The following is a 23,923-nucleotide window of genomic DNA, read 5'->3' as shown; positions in this document are numbered from 1 at the left end:
ACGAACACACACATTAATAGCAGTTGAGCAATCCTAAGCCCCCACGTCACAGTGTTCAAGGCACACACATCAGTAACCAGTATCTTTGGTGCAGGTCACACACAGTCAGCGGACAGCAGCTTGTTGCCTCCCCCTTTCACAGTGATAACCCATGTGGCATTTTATAAAAGAAGGTAACCAGAAAAGGTTGGTCGACAATAATGAACTTCAATAGAGAAGTGAATATAAATGGAGTTTTGCATAGAAAGAGCAGAGTCAGCTCTGGATGCTGCCAAGACTCTAGATATGCAGCCAGGAAATGAACAAAGGAAACTTGTTGGCATAACTCAGGAAAGTGGTTGTAACAGAGCTGATGATGTCCAGAAGAAATGAAACTTAAAAAAGCCCCACATTAGGGAACCTTAGAGGGTGTCATGACATTTAAACAAAAGAAAAGTGAAAAGCTCAAACAGAAGAGGATTGGCAATCTCCCAAGGCACAGAAGAGATGGTTCGGCATTCAGGACAAGGCAGTAGTGCGTGTGCTCACCTGTCCCTGAGAACTGACTCTCAGACATGAACTGCATGTCTGGATTTGTTTTTGAGATAAGGTATCTAGCCTTGCTATGCAGCTTTGGCTGTCCAGATTCTCACTGTGTAGGCCATGTTGGCTTTGAACTCAGAGATTCCCCCTTGCCTCTGCCTTCTGGGTGCTGGGACTAAAGGTATGTGCCTTGCCTGGCTGTTTTTAATGTTTTGACAAAAACTTTTAGACCATGGAAAAATGATAGAAATAAGTTCCTCCCACTGAGACAATGTCTCAGATAATTTTGTGTGGTTTCTGTTTGCATGGCATTTTACTGTGCAAAACAGGGATGGTTTATAATAGTAACTACTTTTAAAGTTTAATGTGGGTTAGATACAGTCAAAGGAATCATATTACTTTTTCACTGCTTTGACCAACTTGGTTTTTCAAAGCAAAATTTTAACTATTTTCTGGCCTGTTAGCTGTACTAACAACAAGCCACAGAGACAGTAAGGTGATAGGAGGCATGTGCTCCGTCTCTAGGACAGAGAGGAGATGGGCAGACTGGTAGGTGGAAGAAGAGGCAATGAACTGCAAACAGCTTCTTTGCTGCTGGATCCTGGTTGGTTTTTCCTGCTCTTGGAAGGAGCACTCAGTATCTCTAAACCTAGGCAAGTGCTAGCAGCAGATGCATCCAGCAAACTAGTTTGGGTTCTTTCCACTCCAGTGTCTGTCACTCTAGGCCTGCTTAGTTCTGAAATCTGGAAGTTAAGCAGAGTCAGGGGCTGTCGAGATGCCTTAGCAGGTAAAGGGATTTGTTGCTGAACCTGATGGCTTGATTTTAATCCCTGGAACCCATACATTGTGGAAGAAGAGAACCAATTGTCACATGTCATCTGCCTCTACACACGTGATATGACATGAATGCAGGCATACATACAATAAAGTCAGGGCCAGGATTTCCAATCAGCCTACTGGAGGTCGGAGAAATAAACAAACATATAAAGATGTTCCTTGTTCCTGCTTCATGGAGATTAGAGTGCCAACTGTTGCTATCTATAGAGTATCTAGAATCCTTAGATTGAGACCAGAGAGCTAAAACCAGGCTTTTGGCCCTGATGAGAATATTCTTTCTCCAAGTGTCGCTATTGCTCTAAAGGGATGACTCTTAACTAACGCATATTTAGAGAACAAGAGCCAACCTCATTTCTGTTCACAGTACTATGACAAGAGAAGCCAACACTTTGAAGAAAGCACAACTTTACCTTGGGAACCACTTAACACCAGGCCCAGCTCAGCGCAGACTGCAGCACAGGTGATCTCACAGTCGTGGCCTGTGAGAATGGCCCGAGGAGTGGTAATTTCACCTTTAACAAAGAAAAAAAAAACACAAATCAATTCCAATGTGTAAATACTAAATAACTTGGTACCAATTTTGATCTTAGGAAGAGTCCACACTTTGCTACAGTTTGATTTTTAAGGTGGCATGTTCCTGAATTTAAGGACCCCTTATTACCCAGCAACAACAGATTAAAGCTCAAAGCTAAAGATGACAAAACTTGCATTCTATACTTTTCTCATAAAATTAGTCTCTCAAGTAGATAGATAATTCTAAAATTAGGGCCTTGGTTATAATAAACTCACAAAACCCATCATTACAACTAGATTAAGGCAACAACTGAAAATGCTTGCCCATCCAATATCCTACGCACCTCATCAGTCAGAACAGACATCTTAGGCCATGCAGCTCTGCTCAAGGTCTATCCAGCTGACTATCCATTGCGTTTTTTATGGACTTACCTATAGTGCCCTCCTCCGAGTACAATGACAGTTGAAATTATTTGTTTACAATTCTGATCTATGCCTAAGCCTGAATAATTTGAAATTCTGTTCAAAATTACTACAATAAATAATTAAAACTAAAATAAGAACCCATGATTAGTTACATTTCTGAGACAGGTCTCCTTGTCTTTCTCAGTAGCTTAGTGCGTCTCTCCTGGTAAGACATCAAGTGGGGTTCCTCTCTAGCACACCTACTGTTTTAGTGTTTTCTGACATGTACTTCTCTCTCACAGACTACTTCCCCACATTCCAGCCAACCAGCAGAGGCATGATGAACCCGTGTTTCTACTGATGGTCTTGTTGTGGAGAAAGGGAATGTATAATACAGGAGAAAGAATTTACCCTGCTCATGTGTCACAAAGTAAAAACTGGCCACAGCTCAGAGAAGTGACACAATCACAGGCTTCAGTTGTGACTTAATTTTTACCACAGGGACACATGGGATTCTGGACTTAGCCAGAGGGCCCTCTTTAAAACTAACTGCCTCCCTCCCCCACCCCCACATGTTTAGTCTGTAAAGACAAAGCCTTTGCAAACAGCTGTCAAGCAGGATCCTGCTGGCATTCTTGAACTTGTCTGTTGTGAACTGGTTTTATGGCAGAGTTGAGGGCTGATGTTTGATAATCTAAAGGGGGCAAATATTCCCAGAAAGTAGCTCACTATGAGCAGCTTTAGAAAAGAATCATCTGCCACTGTAACCCCAGGCACTGGCTGTCCTTAGAACCATCATTTCCCTCAGAGGAAAGATCCCTAATAAGTCAGGAAAATCCACCAGAAACCACTGCCCCTGTAGAGGCCAGTACTGCTGTTAAGCCCCTCATCTAGCTTCTGAAGCAGGGGTTTTCAGGGGGAGGGTCAGTGAGCTCTTCCAACATTTTGGCAAAATATGTGCACATGCTTGGAACAGGCTTCATTGAAGGCACAGGGATACATGGCCCCCAGAAAAGGCAAGAGAGGACTCCACTCCTAAGAAAAGAGCTTTCCTTATGTGCCTTCCCTGGGGCCAGCAGTAACTTAAGGCTTATCATGACACATGATAGGTATGCCACGTGTATTTACACAATGCACAGCTATGTCACCATGGTGTCTCTTAAGGCTTTGGTGCCTAGCAGTAAGTCTGAGTGAGACTTTAGTCCAGAAGGCCTTGTGTGTTACCCTGGGTATATTCTAGCCCCAGCTGCCAGGCTGGTCCATATCCCTAGAGAAGGAAAGGGAGACCTCAGCTAACAGACTAATGGGCCAAGATCAACCAGGGACCTGGTTTTATCTAATTTCAAGTTTGAAACTTACAGGAGCAACATACCTAACTTATTAGAATGTCTACTTGATACTTTCCAAACTAAAAGGGAATCTGTCATAGCCACTTCTTCCTCCTTAAGTCTAAAAAAAAATTGGCGAAAAAACCTTCAAAGAGGCAAATGATACAGGCTCATCTAAACTATTTAATTTTGTACTAAAAATTATGAGATTTAGAAATAAAACATTCTATGTTTAAAAAGTTAATATGTTATCCTTCACTCATGGTCCCCTTCATACCTACCCCTTGCCATATTCAAAATTCCACAAAAATTGCATTATAATGTTATTCTTGAAATTATTGTCTGAATATATCTATTGGTAATGTTTCTTAAAATTAACCATTAAAATCAGGACGATTTAAGGAATACATTTTCAGTGAAACTGTTCCAATTTTTGTATCCATAAATTACAACTGATTTTAATGGTGGCGAGGTTTGTGTTTTAACTTGAATAATCTTTCTTCAGTGGAAAGTGAAGGTCTGAAGAAAAGTAAATGAAGAATGAGAGCAATTTACATACAAAGCAGAATAAACAGCGGCCACATGAGCCAGGAGGCCGGACACCGGACACCGGGGAAGCCAGGCCAATGCTCTCTTTGTTTGCTGCACTTCGGAGGATTTTCTCAGGAGCTTAGTGGATGGAGGGAAGAGATTGATTTTAAGTCTCTTATTTTTTTAATCGAAAAGATGAACAGAGAATAATCTAGAACTTTGAAGTCAGAAGGTAGAAAACCTCAGAAAGGGGGTTAAGTTGTAAATGTTCTCCTTTGCAAACACAATTCACTAGTTCTGCTTACAAAATACTAGCTATAATGAATGCAAAATATACCAAATCACTTTTCTTCACAAAATCAGCAGATGCATGTACAAAGCAACTTCAGGATGGAAAAGGGTCTTTCTTTTCTTGGAGTCTGATTCTAAATAAAGGACTGTTTGGTGCTGGGCTTTGTTGGCCAAGTGTTTCCTAGTCCAGGAAACAGGTTAGACAGCTCAGGAAATATGGAGGGGTGGTGGGGAGGACTGAGAACACAGGCTTGAGTAATACAACAAATTAAAAGCGTAAGGGTAGAACCATGGCCAGTTGCTTCTCAGGGAGCTGGATTTATGGTAAGAAATAACAACAAAACAAAAATCCAACTGTGCTCAACCTGCCTTATGTATAGAGACAAACACTAAGGCTACAGACTCCAAACCTATAACACATAGGAAGAAAAGTTATTTTCAGCTCAGGCATCTGAAGTACAGATAGAGCACTCATATTTTCTCCTTATCAAAAAGTATGTTCAAAATAAAAAGCAGTTGGACTTTTCTAAGTCCCAATAAACAAAGGGCCTTATATATTAAATTTTCACTATTACTGGTATAATTCTATAATACAGAATTTAAACCAAACAGATGCAGACTGCTTGGGCTCAGCAGACATTTTGAGAATCACTTGGAAGGAAATTAATGGCAGAGGGGATCATCCGAGCAGAACATTGGTCTCTGTGGGGCTTGTGACGCCTATCATTTCTCTGTAGTAACAGGGGATTCATCTTCTCCTAGGTTGTAGAGGAGCCAGGTGACATCATTGAAGAGAAAAGAAAGGTAAGACCCCTTGTACCTCAGAGTGAAAGCCAAGAGCAAATGGCTGTGGTTAAAGCTCCAGTCAGCTCTGGAGCTGCCCCTCCAGGCCACTTGTCAGCTCAGACCAGGATTGCTGGGGGTGGGGGTGGGGGGGCGTCAATACGAATAAGATGATTTTGCACATGCACTTCCTTTCAGATGCTACAGGCATCACCAGTCTCAAAGAGCAGGAAAGTCTTCTGGGAAGTACCAGGTTATTCTTTTGATAAAAACCTTCAATTGTTAATGGATGCTGACAGTCTGTACCTTTGCTCTCTCAGAGAGCAGGAGCTAGGATCTACCAAAGCCCAGACCATGAAGCACAACAGATTCCCCTAAACCCTTTAAAGTCTTACTGCGTGAAAATCGTCATGGCTTTCAGTAACGCTGGGAGAAAAATTTATCTTGTTGGTAGTTTAAGAAGCTACACTTCAAACTTCTTAAAAGAAAAATGAAAAGAGAGAAAGGACAGACGTCTAGGACTACTTTGAAAAGCTGGAGCAAGCACTTCAAAGGAAAGGGGTCTTTGTGTGAAAGCAGTTTTATGACCACTGATGCAGATCCTACCAAAAGCTGAAAGGGAGACTCAGTACATCTTTTGGGGGCCTTAGTAGAAGATGAACAAGTCAAATGAGATTAAAGACAGCCCAAAGCCTGCCACAGAGCCCAGGCACACCAGCGTTTACAGATGTGCTTTTCTCAGTATGCAACAGGGAACACTGGTGGAAGCCTATGCCCTCTAACAATCCAACTTGGTTTAAACAGTGAGGAGCTCTATGACCCTGCTGGAGTGTACACTGAGCCAGTGTGCAGCGCAGAACAGTTAGCTTAACACCGCTGGGAGAGTGGTATATGTTTGTACTATTAAATGTGTTTCTTTTCCCCCTTATAAATATCTTTATCAAATGGAGTCTGAACCTCCTAAAATTTCATATCTGAAAGAGAAAAAGTAATTCCTCTACTATCTTATTCATAAGTAGCAGATGAGAAAGATAATTCCCAAGATTTACCTCCATTAAGGCAAAAGAGATAAATAACCCATGTAAAAATACACTTTTCAATTATTTTTAAAAAGTGAAATAAGTTCCTGTTATCATCAGCATCACCAACCCAGGCTTAGGAAAGTGAAGCCATTTCAGAGTGACTGTGCAGTCCTTTGCAGAGTTGCATGCTGCCTCAGCAGGCACACACCATGCTTCTCTCTAACAGCATCTAGCATGAAATGTGCTCAGTCTTAGAAACATAAAATCACTTCTTCTTCCCACAAATTGCTTAATGGATGGCTCTGTGATTGTAATCAGCACATCCCGCTGCCCACTTTCTTGTTCCTTCGCTCTGGCATTGACTTAGTAGTAGTTACTGATGCACACTGGACAATAAGGACAGAAATACAATATGGCCTTTTGTTTGAAATGACTTGATTTACTGGAATCTGAGGGTGCAACTCAACACCGCAGCATCACCACAAAAAAAAATTTGGAAATTTAAATGATTATCAAATCCACTACCTTATAATAATCCTGTGCATTGCACTAGAATACATGATTTTAAAGGTTAAAACACTACTGAGGCGGGAGCACTTAATTACAAGTGTTTTGGATGCCAAGTCAGCACTCAGGATTAATTAATGAATCTTTAAGTGAACACCAGTGATACAGTTTCATACCAGTTAACTCTTATATATCTAAAGAAAACTAAAATAGAATATTAAACTTGATTTTGTTAAAACAAAATAAAACAACATCAGAAGCCACTTTGAATCTAGGTATGTTCAAAAGCCAAGAACCATAATGAGGTTTTAAGTTTTAAGTACTTACAACACCAAAAAAGTTAAATACTATGGAGGACATGCAGTTTGTCTATTAATTGCTGCTGATTAATACAAAACTTTCATGTGCAAACCAAATACTTGGCTTTCTCATGCGGCTCACCACAATGGTAAATCAAGAAAGGAAATGGCTTTTTTGCTGATAAATGTTTCCTTTTCCCTCTGATAAATGTTTCTTAAACCTTTCTATTAACTTCCTAAGTTTTCAATGAAAGTTCTACCACCTTTTAATTATGCAAAACTAAATTATTTGAAATTTGTTCTAGTCGTTACACCTTTATCATCCATCCTCCCCCTCCTTCTCTGCGTCCATCACAGTCCTGGTGAAAATACATGTGTAGAGTTAAACATGCAGACTACAGTTAACATGCCAGATGCATTAAGGCTGCCACGTGCACCAGAAAATGTTGATGGCTTCTTTTGTAAATACCACTAGAATTACTAATGTCAGGCAAGGCAAGGTTGGTATGAAAGTCAGTCAAAGCTCTTGGTTCATGTAATTTCCCTCCTCTGCTACATGCCTGTTTTTACACGGGACTTACCTTCTAATACTACACTAAACAGAGAATTTGTGTGAGTAATTCTATGTGTAACACTATTATAGGGGATGGGGTACAGTCAGTGTTAGAATGCACATTCAGCACAAACAGGCTCTGGGCTCAATCCTCAGCATGCAGTGAGCTCACACATACATAAGGAAAGGAAACCAAAACCTCAACAGGTTCTATCATGATACGCACTGTCATAAGAAATCAGTGTAACAAAATTATCTTTTCATGTCTTTTGTAAATACTGAGTACTTTTGTGATAGGATTGCATCAAATTCTGTATTGCTGATAATCCAATTAAATCTAATAAAAACTGAAATACAGTTTAGTGGCTAAGAAAGAGGCCTCTAGGGCTGGAGCTATAGCTCACTGGCAAGGCATAGGCTCAGCATGTGTGAGGTCTGGGTTCCATCCATAGCACCACCACAAACAAAAGATTATGGCCAAGGGTATCTAAATTTGAATCCAGACACAGCACCTGTCAACTAGGTGATCTCTTGGTAAGAGACTCAGGAGCTTTAGGGCCAAAGCAGAAGGAAAAATGATACTTTAATAACTTCTCCATGTGTTATTTATAAAGACAAGAGATAATGAGAAGCTTTCACACAGGGGTATCATAAGAATTATGTCACTATGCACAGTGTCTTTAAGCCCTGAGCACCTATGAGATATCAGTAGCAGCAGGACTGGAGGGAGGAGAAGAGGAGGGAGAAAGTGCTTTTTGTCAACTTTTGTTATAAAAATCTCCTTTTAACAAAAGGTATTTCTGGGGCTGGAGAGATGGCTCAGTGGGTGAGAGTGCTGACTGCTTTTCCAGAGGTCCTGAGTTCAATTCCCAGCAACCACATGGTGGCTCACAACCATTTGTAATGGGATCTGATGCCCTCTTCTGGTGTGTCTGAAGACAGCTACAGTGTACTCATATAAATAAAAAATAAATAAATCTTTTAAAAAGGTATTTCTGATCTTGGACTGCGTAAGTGTCAAATAGAGATAGTTCTTATTTTTCTTTCTTGTCAAGGAGTAATATTCCTTAGTTTCACAAACTATCCTTTGAATTCTCACGTTCTGCCTCAGTTCAGATTTGACACCTTTCCCAACAATCCACACATCTGTGAAGAGCAGGAAATGCAGATATATTTCCACAGTCAGGTGTGGAAATTTTAAATTTCTCTAATTTTACATATCTCTAATTATCAAATATGACATGCTCATTCTAAGTGTGCAGGTAAGTTAGTGAATTATAAAGATGATGAAAACTTGCTTCCAAGTCCCACTAATTTGAAATGAGCACTGCTGGCTTTTGCTGGCTATGACTCCAGCTTTTGTATGCTTTCACATACATGAGCTTTTAAGGACATGCACATACATTTGTCAAAACTTATCAAGCATGATATAGAGAGTTCAGTGATCTATCACTTAGCAGTACAGAGAACATATGCCCCTGTGTTCATGTCACACATGTGCAGTATCTTTGGTAGAAATTGCACAGCCCTTCAGAAGTTCAGAGCCCTTCAAACTCTACAGAACTACTCCTGAGACCACATTTTATTCTCTGTAGCGCAGCTCCTTGGTCTTAGGCTCCAGTCCCTCTATAGCTCCTGCACCTAAATACAGGAATCTAGTAATGTAGACACACATTTCTCTACACAGAAAGTTGATGGAGCTGAAACGGTGTTCACTTTGTTGATATCCAACACTGAATTTTATGACTATAAGTTAAAATTTTTAACCTTTTTATTTTGACTATCCAAGTCATTTAAAATTCTTACTTTTAGTTTTTGTTTCTTTTTAAATTTATTTTGGTTTTTCAAGATAAGAGTTTCTCTATGTAACAAAGCCCTAACTGTCCCGGACTTGCTTTGTAGTCCGGGCTGGCCTTGAATTGATAGAGATCTTCCTACTTTGACCTCCCAAGTGTTAGAATTAAAGGCATGTACTACATACACTACCACACCTGGCCTTTTTTTGTTTATTTTTTAGATTGTAATTTAATTAAAACATTTCTCCCTTCCCTTTTCTCCCCCAAGTTCTCTTTCTCACTGTCCTTCAAATTCATGGCCTCTTTTTAATTAATTGTGTATGTGTGTATATAAATAGATACATACTTATATATGTATAAGTACATACTTATATAAATAGATACATACATATATAAGTATATATCTATTTATATATGTATGTTTATACATAGATATTATATAAATAAATATATTTATATACACATATATATTCCTAACTGTAGCATGTGGAGTCCATAGAGTGTTACTTGTATACATGTTTTCAGGGTTGACCTTTGGCACTGGACAGCATTGGTGTGCTCTCCCTGGGAGGACCGCCTCTCCTGCTCCCAGCTTTCCTCAGCTGCCTGTGGTTCTTTGTGTAGGGCTGAGGACTCATGGGCTTTTCCCTGTCCACTTTGGCATGTTCATTGGTGTCATCCTGGTTTGGCTCACATCCGGGCAGCCATACTGGTGAGACTTTATGGGTGCAACTTCTGATATTACTAGGAGACACAGTCTCACAGCAGTCCCTTATCCTCTTGTTCTTACAGTCGTTCTGACCTCAATTCTGCAATGTTCCCTGAGTCTTAGGTATGAGACGGGGGCTGAGCTTCACAGATCCCCATTCTGATTAGTTATAGTTTTTGTAGTGGTCTCGGTCTGTTGATACAGTGTCTCACTATAGAGCCTTGTCTGGCCTAGAACTCAGAGACCGACCCGCCTCCTCTACCTGGGATTAAAGGTAATGACCAACACCTGGCCCTAACATTCTTTTTAATCTATTTTCCTTAACATTTGTAAGGTTTCTTTGGTAAATATATGTAAATTAGGCACTTTGACTGCCACACGGCTTTCACATCTTTAGCTAGTAAATATATCTTGGTTTATACTCATGTAGTAGTGACACAGGGCTTTAATCCCAGCACTTCGGAGGCAGAGGCAGGTGGGTCTTTTGTGAGTTTGAGGGCAGCCTGGTCTACATAGTTGAGTTCCAGGACAGCCAGGACTATATAGTAAGACCTGTTTTGAGACAAAAACAAAATAAAACAAAATCTTGTTCTAAACCACCCCAAGGAAATAAAATCATTTTCTCAGTTACAAAAAAACTACAACTTATAAAAATGAACACAAGAATGCTCAGTAGTTACAGAATTAAGCTATTAAAAAAAAACTGAGTTCCAGGAAATTATCTTTTTCATTTAAAAATACTTCCAGAGGTTGGAGAGATGGCTCGGTGGTACTTGTAGAGAACCTCGGTTTGACTCCCAGTACCCAAATGGTGGTTCAAAACCATCTATAACTCAAGTATCAGGGGACCCAATGACCTCTGCTGGAGTCTGTGGACACATACATACATGCAGGCCACATACATATAAAATAGAAAAACAAACAAAATCTTCTAATCCTACATTTGAAATCTGACCAAGGGTATCAGAATTTAAGAAAACTTACTTTAGAAAATAGTAGATATGTGATAGGCACTGATATAGCTAACTAGGTGATGGCAACTAAAAAAAAAAAAAAAAAACAAAAAATAAACTAAGAAAAGCCAACCACGCGCTGGGTGTGGTGGTTCCCACCTGCACTCCATTCCAGCCCAGCCTAGACTACTAGAGATCCTATAGAAAAAAACACAACACAACAAAACAAATGTCCAGGCGAGAACAAACAGAAAAACCCATCAAATCTAAAATCTGTTAATTAGCACTTTAAATTATCTCTATAAAGTAATGGTTCTAGCATGTGAAAATTAAGGTAACTAGAAAAAGTGGGGTTTTAAAAAGAAACAAATGCACACATAATTTCATATAAAATGGCTTCTCATAAAGCTTTAGGAATATCTACTGCATAACACATTTGGTCTTATGTGATTTTTCTAGTAAAATGGGCCTTTCTGGAAGGTGGTAAAAATCAGTTTAATGTTGGCCCAGAGGTCTCAACTAAATGCGTACTTCATAATGCTACAGCAATGCCATACTCATGGGCTGAGGGGAATGCACAATCCAATATTGTAGCAGCACTAATCCTACTTTCATATGTGAGGAAGGGGGCAGGGCACCAGTGACAACTTCGTCCTCTGAGTGCTCTGAGGGCCTGTATAATGACAGCCCGCAGTATGTACCCACATGTTAATTTCAGCCATCGTTTAAAATTAAAATTTCTCTCTTGAGCATGAAGTGTTTGCAACTTTCTTTGGGACTGTCCCTAATGTCTACATATGAAGATACTCAGTTTTAGTTTGAGGACATAAATCAGTTTCTCTGTCCTCATATATAAGTGGCTACAGCCCTTGGGTGAATGGTATAGTGATTTTTCTCTGCAACCAAACAAGGTAAATAAATGTGATATATTGGCACATCACCCCACTGCTCTGCATATGGTGCACATTAAAGTTGTATTCGTTTGCCATATGAATATAATTCCTTTTACCACATTACTATTAGCTACAAGAAGTAAATACAGAGTTGTTTTGTTGGAATTTGAGGGCCTGCATTACATCACAGAGCACTAAACATCCTGGACCTTCTGGAGAATTTCATAGGCATATTTTTAATGTCACCTGACCTGAACACTGCCAGCAAACTGCTTCAAACCCATACTTTGAATTTTACAAGAAAATAAAGAAATATTAGGTAGTGCAGTAGGCCAGGAGGGAACTGGGTTTGGTCTGAACGAGGCATATGTAAGAAGTGGCGTCCTCTACAAAGAATCAGATCCAGCCCTGTCCCTCACATAAACGGCCATGTGCCTTAAGCACTGCTTTCACATACAGAAAGTATAAGGAACTGAGTGTAGGGATTACCTAAACCATTTCTGCCAGCTGTAACTCACTGAAGACCTATGATCATTAAGATGTGAGTTTATCTCAGGGCAAACTGTGGCGCTTTGGTTTTTTAGGCATATTCTGTGCTTTGCTTAAACGTTTATTATAAAGTTCCGATCCCAGGTTAGGGTGGGAACAGAAGAATAAATGTTTTAAAAAACATACAAGGTTTAGCACACCATATATATGCTGACATTTGAGACCTGTGAATAATCTACCACAGGCAAATAGAGGCAAAATCTACCAGTGTTTCCAGGCCCTGCCTTTCCCATTAGAGAGCTTTGCGTCCCCAGATGTGTCCAGCAGATGGTGCTCTAAGCTACCTACTTACACAGAGGACACTGCACTACAGTTTCGCCAAGACAAAGAATAAGAATTTATCAGTAGCTTTAGTAAAACATGTTAGGCTTTATGACAAAAAGGACAAGATTCCTAAGTACATGCATAAAAAATACATATGCATAAGCACATGTGCATGGCACCGGGTAAATAACTCACACCTGGGCGTGTTACTATACCACATCTCTTACAGACTTGATGAGTATCTGTGTGTACCAGTGGTATTTATAGTCATAGGGCAAGATCATTCTAAATTCATTAAAAAAAATTTAGAATGCCTTAACGTTAGAATTCATTTTTAATTATAGCAGGAATGTCTCATTAGGGTGATACTAGTAAAATTAACAACAGTAGGATTTACGGTAATGACTGAAGTGATTGATGAGAGTGTAACAAAATGAAGTTTTAGACAGGAAAAGCAGGGCAGTATACAGTACTTTAAAAACAGCTCTGCAGTCTGTTAGTGCTAGCCTTACGGTTAATAAAATCTTCTTTCTAATTAACGGTGCTGAAATATTCTTAAAGAACAGAATCTTGTTGTTATATAACCCACAGCAGCCCTCCACAGACGCCATTCCCATAAGGAGAAAGCTGACATAGATTAGCATGTCTGATTGCAAAGAGGAAAAAAAAAATGCCACCTTTCCATCAAATCAAAACCAGAATGCAAGAATGTTAAAGCACTTTGCTGAAACAGCGCACACACAAATCTGTGCAACACCTCACGTTCGGCAACCATTTGCTCCAAAAGCTAATAGACTGTGGCTGTAAAAAAAAAAAAAAAAAAAAATTTACTTTGAAACCTAAAGGTGTTAGTTTTTTTTGGTTAGTTTTTAAAATTCCAGTTTATGATTTACGAGTGTAATATAAATTAACGAATAAATAATAACTGTTGTATGTTTTCATCTTGTTTGTGTAAGTACAAGCATGTCGAAGTTGGAAGTGTTTAATTTAAATACCAATTTAGTGCACCGAAGAAGCACACTTTCTGCAGAATTTGGAGAAGGCGGTCCAGTCAGCATTGTTCTGAAGGGAAAACCTTTTACTGGAGGAGTCTCGGCCTAAGACAGTGGGTTGGGGTGAACTAACAAGGTGCTGAGCTTTCTGCAGAAAACACGACTCATTGAAATTGTCCTGGTTAATGTTACAAAAACCATCCACAACCAAGTGGAAGACTATTTTCAGCCTTCTTATTGGAAAGCTGCATTCCACAGCAGATAACCATCGAAAGACAATAGAGGCAAAGGTGAAAAACGGCCTGTCTGCAGAGAGCAAGCCTTTGGCTGCATGATCTAGACAGGTTTCATAAAACATCTGAGTCATTTTTAAAGCTCCAAATTATACTATTTATAGGTTTCATCCAAGTTGAGTTAGCCTGATTTTTATCCAACTAATACACATATTAACATTATATAACATTAGGTTAAAACAGTTACACAGCTACCAACTCTACAGAGCAACAATTATTAGATTTGAAGAAAATGGTATTTGGCTCCTGCTTATGATCCTTGCAAGTAAAATCACTAACTATTCTTGTAATTTTAAAATCTAAAATAAAATTAAATTGCTTAAAGAACTATAAAATGCAAAAGAAAAGCAATAGGTTGCCCCCCCCACCTCTTTTTTTCCCCCCTTTCATGTAATAAAAAAATTGAGGTTGAAGTACTCCTGTGTATTTACCAGCCATCCTACAATGCGTGCATGTGAGCGTGTGGCCATTCTCAGGGGTCTTCCTGTCGCTCTGAGATACAACTCGGATGCAGGAGTCTGAACGCTCATCTGAGGCATCGGCTTCAGCCTTCAGCGGCTGCTCTCAGCCTTCGCTACGCCAGAGGATCAGAGAACTGAGCAACTTGATAATAGTTATGCACAGTAAAACTGTCTGAGATTGTCTGCTATTTGTTTTTAAAAGGTTGGATTGGCTTTTTTATCTTTTTTCTAATGTGTGTAAATTCTCAGAGTAAGAAAAAGTACCTGTTTGTCTTTCTTACAGATTCATTCTTCAAAGCTGAAGTGAAATTGAATTGGGGCATCAGGTATTATAAAAGGACCAGAAAGGATGAGGTAATATCATTTATTCAAAATACATTTTGGTTTTCTGAAAATTGTATTAGATGTGCTGTGTTTCTGTTTTTTCTCCTCTTCATTTTGTGCATTTCTGGGTGTTACTGCCCACTATATTACAGACAGAGAATGGTGGACATCGCATGTAACATTTTAATATGTAGCCAAGATGGAGTTTGTGAGGTGATTTATGTCTGCTGAACACCTTGTGCCTCTGATAACACCATTGCTTTATTTTACAGACGAGAGAGAGAGAGAGAGAGAGAGAGAGAGAGAGAGAGAGAGAGAGAGAGAGACAGCGGAGTCAGGAACTTAGATTTCTCTTTTATGCTGGATCTCAGTGTTTGATCACTCCTTCTTGATTCTCTATTTAAATGACACACATACAAAAACCATCTCTAGGGCAATTTATAATGTACTTAAATAAACAACATATTTAAATATATGCATATATTATTTAATGTGTAAGTAGATATAAAATACTCTGAAAAACTGAAGTTTTCTAATTTTAAAACATAATTAAATCTCTGAAATGCTATACAGTTCCATACAGCAACAGCCAGTAAGTAGGGCTTTAGCTATTTCTCAGAATACACAAGGCTGGAAACTCTGCATAACATAGAGAAGGTAATCACATGGAGTGAAAAACAAAGACTCAAATATCTGTCTTTGTGGGTACAAATTGCTACACATGCTCAAAACATTTTAAGGCCAAAAAAAGGCTTTCCTAAATTCTTTGAGAGATAAATAACAAAGTGGTAGATTTATTTATCATCAAATTTAGGTTTGCCTGATATAATTAATCTTTTATTTAAGGAAACAGAAAAAAAGAAACTGAAAGTAGTCACTCAGTCTAGGAGGCCAGAAAGGGAGAGGTATCAGAGGCCACCTTGACAATCAAAGGATCACAGTATATATTTAGAAAATCAAAGTCCTTGAGTTTTTCATCCTTTTAAGTTAATTGTGAGTACATATAAAGCAGAGTTGTCTGTGTAAGTAGGAGACATGCACAAGCACACTTTGCTGGAGTACAAACACACTACAGCTTGCTCTGACTGGGGAGACCAGATTGCCCACAGTATCAGAACTTTAATTATTTTTTCTATTCCATTCACATATAAGACTATCTTTAATTAAAGTCATAAATAGGTCCATTAGATAATAACTGAATACAATGTTTATGATCCAATGCAAAAATCCCTCAAGTACATAAAAAGAAAAAATAGCTTTTAAAAAAGCTTTGCATTTTACTAAATATTAGCATTTTTGAACAAAATGTTCACTGTCACACAAGTATTATCCATTTTTGCACAACCTGGAGAAGTCAATCAAAACTATGACAAGGTGAAATACATTTACACCCAGACACAAGGTCCAGTATTCAGGTAATAGCATGAACTTTCCTTAACCAAATACACTGCAAGTAGCTTTCAATTAAGACATGGTAAATATTTAAGAGCAGCCACAGACTCTACCTTATGAAATAGAAATCTACAGCTATTCTTACAAAAACTCTTCTCTGTTGTCATAATCATTTTAATTAAATTCTCATTTTTCAGGTGGTCCCTTTAATTGTTTTTCCTACTTCTTAATGTGTTTTTTAAAGCCATCTCTTGACTGCAGCTGTGTGCGATTGGTTTTAATGGTGGCTGTTTCCTTTTTTTTGCCTTCTGTGAATTACAATTTTAAATGGTTACACATTTTTTTGTTGTTGTTTTACTGCCTTCAGCAGGTTCTGAAAGATGTTTAATGCTGTTGGTGAACATTTTCATTTCCCATCTGAAAAGCCAAGAGCCAATTTGAATATTCCATATTGGCCTTTTATGACCCATTTTGTCTTTTAATATGTAAATGAAAGTATTATAAAGTTGAGATTTCTAGAATTATAACTTTTAATTTTCTCTTTTAAAACGTGAGTTCAATAAACAAACAAGAAAATATGTAATTTCTTTTTTCTGTTACATGTTATATTGTTCATGAGAACACCTCTACTTTAGTTGGTGACAGCTAGTGCAGCCAAGAATGAGTGTAACAAGAAAACAAGGGTTTTACGTGTGAACTTGAATCATCAATGGGTTTAGAGCTCAGCATTCTGGGTAATTGAGCTTCACTCTTACCGTAATGGAAGAGCACTTCTACCCTAGGTGCTGCTCTTCTACACTACCTACAAAGTTCACTTTAAAAATTTTGCACTTACTGCCAGGGTTATCTCCAATCCCGCCACTTTTTCCATTCCAGTACCACAGAAGAAGAGTTGCGTCACGTGACCCTGAGAGAACGTAGCAATTCCCCCCTATGTATGACTCAGAGCGGGCTAGGCAAGTGACGACATCCCAATGGCCAAACACCACTTGGATCAGTTTTCCTGAAATAAAAAATATTTTTTTCTTTAAGCCACAATTAAAAGGCAAGGCAAATGTTTATCAAATACATTGCAAGACAATGCTGCAATCATAATTCAGATCTTAGAATGTTCTGACCTGGTAGAAATTTTGTTTGTTTTTAAGTGCTACCTATAATAGTGAAAAAAATAATCAATTGAATAGTGGTAAGATTTTTGAAAGGCATATGTTTAAACTATTTCAACAAATACATGTGTATGAGGACACCATCTCCTTATGAACAGCTACTATAAATTACTAAAGAAAAATATTTACTGTTAAAGCAGCCCAGGAGAACACTTCCGCTGGAACCATGTAACACTTTCTTGAGTTACTCTGTGACACAAAACCAAAGCTTGCTGCCTTCCACAAAGTCCTCCAGAGCTTGGCTCACTAGCAGGCTCGCCTGAACTCATGGTATATATGGAAGCTCTTTTGTTCTTAGGTCACCTTGAAGAGAGTTCCTATTTTTTCAAACCAGGCCTACATGGACTATCTTTTCATCAAATGAATAGTTTATCATGATTGCAATTCAAACCCTGCCACTCTTTCTTTGCTCTAATTGTCTGAGTGATGAAAATTCCTTCGGGGTAATGATGAAATCAAGATTACAGTGGTTTAATGGGAGGACTGAGAACAGTGGAGAAGAACCTAGTCAATGTACACACAGGCAGGGCTTCAAACCCAGGAAGAATTCAGTTCACATAACAGTGTTAGAGACAAAAAACCAAGTCCTTAGTGTGAAGTCTTTGCCCGACTGACACTGATAGCATTTATAGACTTGTCTAAAGCATTAGGTTCTTCAGCCCCTCTATGTCACCCTAGTTTATAGTTAACATTTCCCCTTGAGAAGTCTATAGTCTACAAATGATCTTACAGAATGTCTACCCTCAATATTCAGCACGGCTTTCAAAGAAAGTGAGTGTCAGTAGGACAAAATTATGTTAAGGGAACTGAAAAAAATTGTTTCAACCTGGAACATGCAAAACAATATTCAAAAGCCTAAGTTCTCAATTAAAGACTGGCATCTAAAGATACTACATAACTTTTCTCTTTTTCCCTTCCTTCCTACCTTCCCTCCTTTGTTCCTCCCTCTCTCTTCCCCTCTCTCTCCCTCCCTCCATTCCTTTCTTTTTTGTCTTCTAAGACAGGGTTTTTCTGTGTAGTTCTGGCTGTCCTGGAACTTGATCTATAGACCAGACTGGCCTTGGACTCAAAGTGCTGGGATTAAAGGTGTGCCACCACCAACCGGCTACATTTCAGGAAAATAAACAAAAATTATTAAATCTATTAAAGGAAGTATTCACTTAAATACTATTTATTACAATAAACTTAAGACTTAGAAATGTTTCAAATTTAGAAATGAAATAGCGAAACATTTTTGTCCATATCAGGTAGATGTCAAATGCATGCTTTCACTCATGAGAAGCAGCTTGCAGAACCCACCAACAACAACCTGAAAAATCAGACTTATTTCAATTTCAAATTACAGTTAATAAGGTAAAATTTCCTGCTGCAATTAAAGCAGATCAAAGTTTCAGTTAAGGCAGGTATTTGAACTGTTAAACGTGCCACAGGTTTTCTAAATGTCTTCAATCTTCTAAATTGGCACTAGAACATTTCACTTACAAAGTCAGATTATATTAGTAAGGCATATGCTAGAACAGTATTTTAATATAAAGAAGTCAAAAGACTAAATTTAATATAAAATGTATAGCAATTTTTATTTCATTTTCAAGTGAAGATGTTTAGTAATAAATGGTCACATCATATCTTGCAAGGCAGAATGCAAAAGATGGGCAGCTGGCTGCATTCTCATTGATAATTAGAGACCATTGTGTGTTTTAGCTGCAGAAGGAAGCCAGGTAGGTCATATTAGTGCTCCGTTATTCAGAAGCAAGCTTATATCTTGTTTTGGAGTCCAGCATCTCTGTGGGGTTGTATTAATACTATCAACTAGGTGAATGAGGTCCACGGTACCCAGGAGACTCGGATCAGGAGTCCTGCTGAATTGGGAGCCTCACAAAGGTAGACCAACTGTTTGTTGGGTAGCTTACTTAATTTCCAACTGGGTCAGGGACCAGGTAAAAAGATTTAGCTGTGAAACTGGGATGCATTCACAGAATCTTCCAAGATTCACACATCATTTCTCCCTAAGCAACTGCTCTTTCTCCAGTATCAGTGTGAGGAGAACAGATACTCAGTTGCTGTGGTTTCCTTTTCTTCTGAGATTTCCTACTGTTTTAATTTTTTTTAATTAAATTTTAATTAATTAAAAAAAATTTTTTTTTGCCCCAAAGCAATCAAAATTATGGAGCTTCAATAGTATTTTCCTAGCATGTACCTGGTCCCAAGTATTAGGTTTTTTCAAAGTATTCAGTGGCCAGAATACATGGTTTCCACCCTCAGGGCCTTTATCGTCTGATGGGGAAGACAAACACTGAAATAAAGTGAACAGACACACAAGGGTATGGACTACTCTACGAAAAGAACAGTCTAAATGCAGTGAATGGAGGAAAGACCCAAACGGGAGGGATGTTACTCCAAAGGCGTTCCTGATGTTAATCCAGCTTAGTTTTATTCTCTACAGTTTGCAGTGCAGGCTTGACTCTGGGAAACATCTGAATCTCCACTCTCCCTGCAGGCAGTCTAACTCAGCAGTCTCTGCTGCTGCTCTGATATGGGGGCTCTGTCCTCCTAAATCACAGTATAAATACTTGCTGCTCCTTTTGGTAAATTATTTTCTGATAATCTCATAAGTGTTCCTAGGCCTTTGTTTTCTGTTTCCTTTAATACCAGCCTGCCTCTCCATGCACTAATATCAAATATTACCACAAACACTAGAATGTCCTTTTTTGACAGAACAAATTTTCTAGTTAATGTTTTATTTGACAGCTGTGCTACAAATAAAAAAATCCCAGCACAGGACTCTGCAGGACTGCATCTGAATGTGGTCTGAAATGATCCGACGGCTGGGGGAGGTTTTATTGTTGCCTCTGCTGCCCTGGCTGTACCCTGAAAACATGATTTATGTTTCAAGAATTTCCTGCTCTAACCCAAGTACCCCCTCTCCAGTCTAATAAGAGAAGAATTTTTTTTTGGCTTGTGTGCTAAAATATAATTAAATTCAACACTTGTGATGGCTTTGCTATTACATATTAACCGATTATACAATATTTCCTTGCTTGTCTACCAAACTTGAGGAAAAAAATAGTTAATATTATCTTTTGTCATAAAAAACCAAATTCCTATTTTCCTCCTGAAATTACTTTTAAATAAAACTAGCAGCTGAGTTATGTGTACAAGAAAGTACAAAGAATATCACTTGAGATTTCTTTTGTCTATACTTTTATAGAAAATATAAATTTTTACTTTATAAGTCAGTCCTATCGATATGAAGTTTAAAATACTGTTAGTTCTTATGAAATACTTTACATACACAGAGACATGTATTTTCAACAAAGTATTGCAAGGTTTCTGTTGGGGGAGTGGAATGACATCAACTTTGTTAAGTCTAATGGAACATGGCAGTCCCACAAGGATCTCAGGACTACAAATTACAGTAGCTTTCAAGCTGACCAAGGACGGTGACACCTGCATGAGTCAATGTAGTAAAAAGAATGCTACACATAAGGTCAGAAGGGCCGAGCCTACCCCTAGTCCTGGCACCATTAGCACTTACGTTTCAACAGGTCACTTATCTCTCTAGATCTCAGTTCTGTTATCTACAGTATGGGACAAGGACCCTGTCCACTTCATAGCAATAACATGTATGCCAAAGAATTTTGTAAATTCTAAAAACAAAGTGAACCCAGGAATTATGTGAGTTACTGGTACTGCATGGAAGTCCAGCTAGATTGACCTTACATACATAGGCATGTAATGCATTCATAATTAAACAACAGGGAATGTCAGTGAATCCAAAAGCTTCCAAATGCCAAAATGGAAGACTGATATAATTTATGACTCTGTGCATATGCCGGCAAAGGCCAACCCTGCAGATGTGTGGCAGGACTTAAGGGTGTGGGAAGAAGGTGATGTCCAGCAGGTGACGTGACATGACCAGGTGACTGGGGGTCATGGAGATGTTCTGCACCAAGATAGTCTGTGAGGCAGTAACTTAATTCCATGCACTGTCAAAACTTAAAAACTACAAGCCAAAAAAAGTAGATGAACTTACTGTGCAAATTTTAAAATTATTTAAAGTTTAAAATTAAAAGGTTAACTTTTAAAATGAGAACAATAAGCAGTCTAAAAGACTATTAAGAAAAACTTACGATAGGATAAATCAAGTTTAACCTGGGAGTTAGTGAAGAGAGAGAGTGTATCAAATAATGCTAAGGCTCTTTTTGTCATAATGAAAAGGATAAATTTGAATTAGATTATCAAACTAGATCCAGTATAATAAAGAAGTACAGGCTTAGAAAACACCAATTCACTCTGCAATTTACATAATGTTGGTGGAATTTTAGTTTAAAAATTGTCCATCTCACAGACTGAGAAATCTAGGGATTGCTCAGCTACTCAGAAAGGCTCAGTGCTCATGTCTGTGTTCATGAACCACAGGGAAATGAACTATAAGAAAATAGAAATCCGTTTCTTTTTTTTTTTCTTTTTTCTTTTGGAAATCAATTTCTTAGAAAAAAACCAATTTCTACAAATACTTTTTAGGGCTTATTCTATAAATATTTCCACTGAAAAAGAGTACTCTCCCCCTGTTCTCAGCTGTTACAATGGTCTCACAGACACGCGTTAAACTCCACAAGAACCATCACTGTTCAGTGCACCTACTTATTAAGAGAGGGGCACGGACATGCATTTCAGAAGGATTATTAGCAAGCCTGTAAGAGAACGTACCATAAAGCACTTAATTAGAAATTTCAATTTAGTGATCTCTCGATCTCCGCGGCTGCTTACTTATCACCCACAATTCCCTCTTTTTTCTCTCTCTCTTCTCCAGCCGAGCAAGATGCCCAAAGGAAAGAAGGCCAAGGGGAAGAAGGTGGCCCCGGCCCCCACCGTCGTCAAGAAACAGGAGGCCAAAAAGGTGGTCAATCCATTGTTTGAGAAAAGGCCCAAGAACTTCGGCATTGGGCAGGACATCCAGCCCAAAAGAGATTTAACTCGCTTCATTAAGTGGCCCTGATACATCAGGCTGCAGCCGCAAAGAGCCATCCTCTATAAGCGGCTCAAAGTACCGCCTGCCATTAACCAGTTCACCCAGGCCCTGGACAGGCAAACAGCTACTCAGCTGTTTAAGCTTGTCTACAAGTACAGGCCAGAGACAAAGCAAGAGAAGAAGCAGAGGCTACTGGCCTGTGCCGAGAAGAAAGCTGCTGGCAAAGGGGACGTCCCAACTAAGAGACCACCTGTCCTCTGAGCAGGAGTCAATATAGTCACCACCTTGGTGGAGAACAAGAAGGCTCAGCTGGTGGTGACTGCCCATGATGTAGACTCCATTGAGCTGGTGGTTTTCCTGCCTGCCCTGTGTCGAAAGATGGGGCTGCCCTACTGCATCATCAAGGGAAAGGCCAGGCCTGGTCCACAGGAAGACATGCACCACTGTTGCCTTCACACAGGTTAACTCGGAAGACAAGGGTGCTTTAGCTAAGCTGGTGGAAGCTATTAGGACCAATTATAATGACAGATATGAGGAGATCCGCCGCCACTGGGGAGGCAACGTCCTGGGTCCTCAGTCTGTGGCTCGCATTGCCAAGCTGGAAAAGGCAAAAGCTGAAGAACTCGCCACTAAACTGGGTTAAAAATGTACACTTGAGTTTTCTGTACATAAATATAATTACAAAATTTAAAAAAAAAAAAGAAATTTCAATTTAATAGAATTTCCCACTCCCACAGCATTTAATCAAGCAATGTGCATTTTCTTCTTCCATTTGAAATATATTCTTCCAGGGACTGGGTGTCTAACAGTGGAATAGAGTGTGCTCATCAGCACCAAAAAGTCAAAACAAACTAAACAACAACCCATGTCACAGTCCTACGGATTAGTTACAGTGAAATAAATATTCAACTAGATATTATCTTTAAATGTATCTTCTCTTTTGACAGTTTCTAAAATGCCTTAAAGATATGATATTAGATTTACCAGTAGTTTGAATTTCTGACATGTAAAAATTCTTTGGACTGTATCTGCTATAATAACACTGAATTGACTTGGTTTGCCCTTCTGGGAGGGGCATACAAGTACATATGCAGGTGTAAGTTTATATTCTAAGAAGTGTACCTGCCACACACTAAATCAGTAGTCAGCTACTCTTCAGAGTGTGCAGCTTTCAGCAAGATTCTGTGCAGACTAGGGAAAGATAGGTATCTATTCTGAAAAGATAGATTTCACATGTCTTTCAAATATGGAAAAGAAAGCCTTTTAAATAATTAAAAATGATTGGAAATTATTTAAAAGTATACTTCTGTGTTTGTGTACTTGCCTTAAAATTCTGTGTACACACATGGTGGTATTTACATCCATGGCTTTTCCTGCAGCAAAGAATTATTTATTCTTTGAGCATGTGCTTGGGAGACGAAACTATTGAAAAACTGCCTCTTGAAAACACACTGAAGCTAAGTTGGTAACATATGATCTAACCCGCTGTTTCTTAAAAGGGAAGCATCCTCTTTATTTTTGGTACTAAGATGAGAAAGCATTCTTGATGCTAAGTCAAGAAATGAAAA

The 23,923-nt window shown here is 38.7% G+C and overlaps 1 protein-coding gene and 1 long non-coding RNA gene across 9 annotated transcripts in view; one reads left to right on the top strand and one right to left on the bottom strand.

The window, feature by feature from the left end:
• Positions 1-23,923, bottom strand: part of Lrba (LPS responsive beige-like anchor protein) — a 542,935-nt gene that overhangs the window by 10,250 nt on the left and 508,762 nt on the right. For all 8 annotated transcript variants that reach the window (XM_076932608.1, XM_076932607.1, XM_076932609.1 and 5 more), the window contains 2 exons: positions 17,053-17,220; positions 1,770-1,871 (listed from right to left, as the gene is read on the bottom strand). In XM_076932608.1, the coding sequence (XP_076788723.1) occupies positions 1,770-1,871; positions 17,053-17,220 (270 nt within the window). The remainder of the gene's footprint in view (positions 1-1,769; positions 1,872-17,052; positions 17,221-23,923) is intronic.
• Positions 1,865-23,715, top strand: LOC143442024 (uncharacterized). Its single transcript, XR_013109900.1, has 3 exons — positions 1,865-5,231; positions 14,785-14,855; positions 22,197-23,715. It is a non-coding gene; the product is annotated as an uncharacterized LOC143442024 (long non-coding RNA).

This window comes from Arvicanthis niloticus, chromosome 4 (assembly GCF_011762505.2).
Source record: "Arvicanthis niloticus isolate mArvNil1 chromosome 4, mArvNil1.pat.X, whole genome shotgun sequence".
Classification (NCBI taxonomy): Eukaryota; Metazoa; Chordata; class Mammalia; order Rodentia; family Muridae; genus Arvicanthis; species Arvicanthis niloticus.
This window is presented reverse-complemented; position numbering and strand designations above follow the sequence as displayed.